This window comes from Cebus imitator, unplaced genomic scaffold (assembly GCF_001604975.1).
Source record: "Cebus imitator isolate Cc_AM_T3 unplaced genomic scaffold, Cebus_imitator-1.0 Scaffold215, whole genome shotgun sequence".
Taxonomy (NCBI): domain Eukaryota; kingdom Metazoa; phylum Chordata; class Mammalia; order Primates; family Cebidae; genus Cebus; species Cebus imitator.
The window spans coordinates 2,887,747-2,894,855 of NW_016107530.1; the positions used below are offsets into that span (position 1 = coordinate 2,887,747).

The 7,109-nt window shown below is 46.1% G+C and overlaps 1 protein-coding gene across 1 annotated transcript in view; it reads right to left on the bottom strand.

Moving 5' to 3' along the window:
• Nucleotides 1–7,109, bottom strand: part of HK1 (hexokinase 1) — an 84,924-nt gene that overhangs the window by 38,829 nt on the left and 38,986 nt on the right. The window contains exon 4 of the mRNA XM_017548921.1: nt 1,881–2,000. Within this exon, the coding sequence (XP_017404410.1) occupies nt 1,881–2,000 (120 nt within the window). The remainder of the gene's footprint in view (nt 1–1,880; nt 2,001–7,109) is intronic.

Here is a 7,109-nt window from a genome sequence, read left to right on the forward strand (position 1 = left end):
AAAAGGGTTTGGGAAGGACACGCTGGAGGCCAAAGTGATCTGAACACCTTGGAGGGGTGTTCTCAGATACTAGAACCATAGCAAGAGTCCACATATGGCCACAGCTTCCTGAAAGCATAACAGGTCAGATAGAACATCTCCGATCATTTAGACATGTTGGAGGTGGGTGGAGCAGCGGAAGGGAGGTGGGGCCTGGGACCTGGTCGAAGACCTGCCGTTAACAAGCCCTGTGACCCTGGGGAGACCTCTGCGCTCATCTTAGCCTGCTGGGCTCTCAAGCCCCTTCTTGCTGATTCCACAAATTATACAGATGTAAGAGTTCCAGCCACAGGAAGCAGTGTCCAAGAAAGGGTGCTTACTGTAAAGGCATAAAGGGACCCAGGGGTGCTGCCTGCAAGTGTAGAAAGTGCCCTGAGCCCAAATGCTACTATCCTGTAGCAAAGTAGACCAGTTACGAGCACGGGATCTGCCGCTTCCTGGCTAAGTGACCTTGGACAGGTTCTTAACCCCTCCAAGACTCAGTTTCCTTATCTGTAAAGGAGGAATCACAAGCACTTAACTCATAGAGATGCTTGAAGATTACGTGCAGTACCTGTGAAGTATGTATTAGAACAGAGCCTGGCTGGGTGCGGTGGCTCGCACCTGTAATCCCAGCATTTTGAGAGGGCAAGATGGGCGGATCATCTGAGGTCAGGAGTTCAAGACTAGCCTGATCAACATGGTGAAACCCCGTATCTATCAAAAATACAAAAATTAGCCAGACATGGTGGCGGATGCCTGTAATCCCAGCTACTAGGGAAGCTGAGGCAGGAGAATCGCTTGAACCCAGGAGACAGAGGTTGCAGTGAGCCAAGATTGCACCATTGCACTCCAGCCTGGGCAACAAGATGGGCCCTCAATAGTTAAATATCAGAATTCTTTTTTTTTTTTCTTGTTTTTGAGATAGGGTCTCATTCTGTCCCCCAGGCTGGAGTACAGTGGCACAATCATGGCTCATAGCCACCTCAATCTCCCAAGCTTCTCCTACCTTAGCCTCCCACATCGCTCGGACTACAGGCACGTGTCGCCACACACAGCTAATTTTTTGTATAGATTGCCCAGGCTGGTCTTGAACTCTTGGCTCAAATGATTCTTCTGTTTCGGCCTCCCAAAGTGCTGGGATTACCATGGTACCCAATCCCAGAATTCATACTATTAGAAGTTTATTCAGGGGTGGTTTGGGTGTGGGGTGTGTATGTGTTTCTATCTCTCCATGTAAAAGAAAAAGGAAGGCTGCTTGTATTAATTCTGTATGCCTGCAGTGCTGAGGCTCAGTGTTATCATACAGAAGGTCTGAGTCCATCCTTGCTGAATGAATGAATAAACAAATAGATGACCAACAGGAAGTTGGGTACAACAAGTCATCTCGGAGGTCACCAACGGCATCTCTGGGGCTGGAGCCACTGACCAGCTCCACCGAGGAGAGGCAGCCCTGGCACCTGAGGGACAGGGCCTGGAGCATATTCGAAGTAAGCAGGGCAGCTTCCAGGCAAACATCACACACCATGCAATTATGGCAAAGAACTTTCCCACCTCTCTCCACCATCTTTAAATCTACTTTATTTTCCTTTGCTTGCTTGCTTAAGATTAATAAATGGTTCTGTCCACCTGGTAGCCAAAAATACCATGATTTGTCTCCAAAAATACATAAATAACTAAAGTAATTGAAAAAAATAAACATTATCTCATGGTATCACACTAACTTCTGCAAATATTTCTTTAAAAATAGCAGACATGCAAGCCAATCTGCAAGCAAAAGGGAAAAGTTGTGGAGAAAAGGGCTTGTTAGCTTTTCCAACCTGGGGCATCTGCAGGGCCCAATAATCCCAGAGCACCCTTACCTCATCTATTTTGGATTGTTGGCAAGGAAAAGAAAATGTGAATCCCACAGGTAACTTCTTGTCCTTGATCTTCTTTTTCTCCATGAAATCTCCCAGGCACTCAGCAACATGATCAAAAAGCTAGAAGAAGCATGAGAGAGCAGTCAGGGAGGGCCAAAGCAGGCTTAGCGTTTCACAGGAAGATATAAACAATTCCCTCCCACACATACAGAAAGGTGTTTGTACTCATGGGACCTGGTGGCCCTGTCTGACAAACCATGCTGTATGTGAATGCAGAGAGGAGTCACTTTTCAAAAGCTGCCCTGTGGGTAAGTACAGCTCTTAGGCGGCAATTCAAAGCCTTCAAACAGAGCTGGCCTCTCAGTGGTCACTAATGTGCAACATCTGGGTACTGAGAAAAATGGAAAAATAACAGAAAATCAGCTATGTCTTCGTAACACACAGGTCACAGGTCTCCACCAGCCACTCAGGTGCAGTGGCCTTCCTGCCCCTCCTGATGCCACGCTCTCTGAAAATTTCAGAAATTCTGAGGGCAATTCCACAGCCTCTAGCCCACTGGAGTGACTTAACAATTGAGACTATCTTAATTTTACCTTTTATAGAAGTATCTTGTGCATATCCCAAAAAGTACACATATCCTAAGTGTAGAGTTCACTGGGTTCTCACAAGCTGCAGCTATCTGTGTAGCCAGCGCCCAGATGGAGAAACACCTGTAAGATACCCGCTTCTGCCCTTGCAGTCCCTACCGCTACCACCCACCCCAAGGGCAATTGCCAGCCATCCTGATGTCTGTCACCCCCAATTACATCTGCCTCTTTGTCTATTATGTCTAAAGGGAAACGAGACCATGTGTGCTCTTTGGAATCTGTGTTCTTTCACTCAACATTACGTGGATGACAGTCGTCCACAGAGTTGAGCGTCTCTGCCAACTGTTCATTCTCGTTGCTGCACAGTATTCCTTGGTATGAACATACCACAATTTATCTACTGCATTGTAACTTAAGCTTGCCTGTTCTATAACACATTATCTATGATTTATTAGGTGCACATATATCTTAGGAATCTGCTAGAAAGAGCCTGGAACACCGGTTCCCTAGCTTCTATATGAATACTGCCCATGATGAGAGGCTCACCACCTCTACGGAAATCTTTTTGAATCTCTCTAATGATTCCCTTCATCTCTAAAATATAAGCCAGGCATGATGACTCATATCTGTAATCCCAACACTTTGGGAGGTCAGGACAGGAGGATCACTTGAGTCTAGGAGTTTGACACTAGCCTGGGCAACTTAGTGAGACCTCATCTGTACAAAAAGCTTAAAAATTAGACAGGCATGGTGGCACATGCCTGTAGTCCTAGCTACTTGAGAGGCTGAGGTGGGAGAATCCCCTGAGCCCAGGAGGTCAAGGCTGCAGTGAGCCATGATGACATCACTGCAATCCAGCCTGGACTGTAGAGTGAGACCCTATCTCAAAATATAACCAGAACAGAAGACAATATTCTGTGTGTGATCTAACCAGAGGAGTGGTTAGCAGAACTAAAAGCCTCCCTTCTTTATCTCTCTGCCTCTAGTAATCCAACCTGAGCATATATATACGTTTGGCAGCCACGTCACAGTCTAGCTAACCCCTTATCTCTTTCACATGACTCTCATGACACTAGACCTCCCTTGCACATGGTAGTGACACAGCCATGGAGCTTTTTGGAACCCAGAAGAAGGTTGTCTTGGAAGAGCCAAACCATAGTCACATGAAGTGGCCCTGGCCCGAACTCCCAGACAAGGCCATCTGCCTAAAGCTTTACTTGCAGGGCCTCGTGAGGGGGCCAGAAGTCATTACTGCTGTTCCCATCGTTCCCCAGATCCTCCCAAAGCCAGCTCTAAAGGCAGACTTTGTTGCCAGAGTAAAAGAAAACCTGGTCAATTTCAATGTAGGATTCTTCTACCTGAGACACTATTACTCAGGCCACAGAGCAGCTGGCATCTTAGGCTCAGTTGACACATGACCCTCCTGGAGAAGCCGGCTAAGCTTTCTGCGACCTACATTGCAGACTGATGTAAACTCATTACTAAGTTGGCCCTCGAGCCCCATGCCATCTGCACTCAGACGCTCCAGACTCTCCTGCAGCCTCAGGAAAGAAGGCCGGGTGGAGGGAAGGCTACCTCGGGAAGGGGCAGGGAGGCGCCTGGGAGAACTCGCCTGCAGAAATGGATTCCCATGAATGGGGCCTGTCACCAGCTCCCGGATCCAGGCCAAACACAACTCCCCAGAGTGCTCCATTGAGAAGGAAAGCCCGTTTCTGTGGAGTGCTGGTGATCCAGGGTGACAAGCCTGCCCAAAGAAGCAGGAAGCTACCCCCTACGGCTAAGCTATCTCTGCAATCAGCTAGGAAGAAAAGTTACCTAACCGCTCTGAACTCAAAGCTTCAGTGTCTTAAAAAACATTATTTTCTCTTCTTTCCCGACAACATACTCTTTATTTGAAAAATACACAGACTATGGCCAGGTGCAGCGGCTCACATCTATAATCCAGCACTTTGGGAGGCTGAAGTGGGAGGATTGCTTCAGTCCAGGAGTTTGAGATCTGCCTGGGCAAGCTGGCAAGACCACATCTTTTAAAAAAAAAATTTTTTTTTAATAATTTAAAATAGGCCAGGTGTGGTGGCTCATGCTTGTAATCCCAGCACTTTGGGAAGCCGAGGCGGGTGGATCACGAGGTCAAGAGATCAAGACCATCCTGGTCAACATGGTGAAACCCCGTCTCTACTAAAACTACAAAAAATTAGCTGGGCATGGTGGCGCGTGCCTGTAATCCCAGCTACTCAGGAGGCTGAGGCCGGATAACTGCTTGAACCCAGGAGGCGGAGGTTGTGGTGAGCCGAGATTGCGCCATTGCACTCCAGCCTGGGTAACAAGAGTGAAACTCCGACTCCAAAAATAATAATAATAATAATAATTTAAAATAAAAATAAAGATTCAGTCACTCTGATTAAAGATGGCAAGTAATGGCCAATACAAAAACTTAAACATTTATTATTCAAAATTCCCAAAACTAAATAAGTAATATTTTAAGAATGTTGCATTTGTGCTTCTGAATTTATTAAAGCTTAAAAGTACTCTGGGCCGGGTGCAGTGGCTCACACCTCTAATCTCAGCACTTTGGGAGGCCGAGGCAGACAGATCACCTGAGATCAGGAGGTCGAAACCAGCCTGGCCAACATAGTAAAACCCTGTCTCTACTAAAAATACAAAAATCAGCTGGGTATGGTGACACGTGCCTGTAATCCCAGCTACTCGGGACACTAAGACAGGAGGATCACTTGAACCCAGAAGGTAGAGGTTGTAGTGGGCAGAGGTTGTAGTGAGCCAAGATCATGCTACTGCACTCCAGGCTGGGCAACAGAGCAAGAATCTGTCTCAAAAAAAAAAAGTGCTCTGAGAATTTTGAGATTGAGTGTGTGTATCTGTGTGTGTGTGTATGTGTGTGTGTGTGTGTGTGCGCGCGCGCGCGCGCGTGTTTGGGTGTGTGCAGAGACAGGAAGAGAGACAGTAATAAAGGAAACAGTAGTTAACTGGGGAATCTAGATGATAATACACAGCAGCCCTTTGTGCTTATCTTAAAAATTTCCTCAGGGAGGGGAGCACTACACACTGGGGTCAGTTGGGGGGAAATAGGGGAGGGACGGTGGGGGGTGGGGAGCTGGGGAGAGATAGCAAGGGGAGAAATGCCAGATGTAGGTGATGGGGAGGAAGGCAGCAAATCACACTGCCACGTGTGTGCCTATGCAACAATTTTGCATGTTCTTCACATGTACCCCAAAACCTAAAATGCAATAAAATAAATGGGGAAAAAAAATTTCCTGTAAGTTTAATATTATTTCAAATAAAAAGTTTAAAAATCTTGCATGCCTGTAATCCTAGCTACTTGGGAGGTTGAGGTGGGAGGATCACTTGAGCCCAGGAGTTCAAGGCTACCCTGGGCAAAATAGTAAGATGACATTAAAAAAAAAAAAAAAAGTTCAAAAGTACTTGTAAATTTATTTTTTAATTCCCACATATTGCAAAAGATAAGAATCTGCTATGATCACAACCCCAAGAATTTATTACTGTTCATAATCTGTGAGTCTAAGTTGCTTCATAGACAAAATGAGGACCCAGTTTTATCAGAATATTCTATAGGTCGATAAGAGATCTCCAAAAAGTATTGGACCACTCGGCTAGGCACAGTGGCTCATGCCTGTAATCCCAGTACTTTGGGAGGCCAAAGCAGGAGGATCACATGAGCCCAGGATTTCAAGACTAGTCTGGGCAGCATAATGTAACCTCATGTCTATTAAAAATACAAAAAAATTAGCTAGGCACAGTTGCGCGTGCCTGTAGTTCCAGCTACATGGGAGGCTGAGAAGCAAGAAAATCCCTCGAGTCCAAGAGTTCCAGGCTGCAGTGAGCCGTGATTGTACCACTGCACTCCAGCCTGGGCAACAGAACAAGGCCCCATGTCAAAGAAAAACAAGGTGTTGGAACACCCAATACTTATTTCTAACCTAACACCAGACTTCTGGAGGAGGTTCCCATTTCATCCATTTTTCATTTTCCAACCCTCTCCCCTCATTCCCGAGACTGTTCTCCTTGCCTACTGCCCTCCTGTTCTCTCACCAATCATAAAATTAAAATAACCAAATAAAGACAAACACACAACCCAGCCTAGGAACTCGAAGTTGCTGAAACTGTTTATCATCTGGAGCCTTATTGCCTAGGTTCAAATCCCGGTTCCATCACTTATGAGCTGTGTAACCCAAGGGGCTAGTTAATAAACAGCTGAGCCTCAATTCTCCTAACGTGAAATGGCAAAAATAATATCTACCCCCTAGGGTTGCTGTGATGATTGAGTTAATACATAAAGTGCTTGTTTCTGTGACTTGTGCATAACAAGCACCAGGTAAGAATTTGTTATGATGATACTACATTATCATCATTATTGCCATCACCCTCTTTTCAGACTGCTTAAAAGGAACAGAAGGGCTGGGTGCTACAGCTCACGGCTATAATCCCAGCACTTTGGGAGGCTGAGGTGGGCAGATCACCTGAGGTCAGGAGTTAGAGACCAGCCTGGCCAACATGGTAAAACTCCGTCTCTACTAAAAATACAAAAATTAGCCAGGCATGGTGGTGGGCACCTGTAATCCCAGCTACCTGGGAGGCTAAGGTAGAAGGAAAATTGCTTGAACCC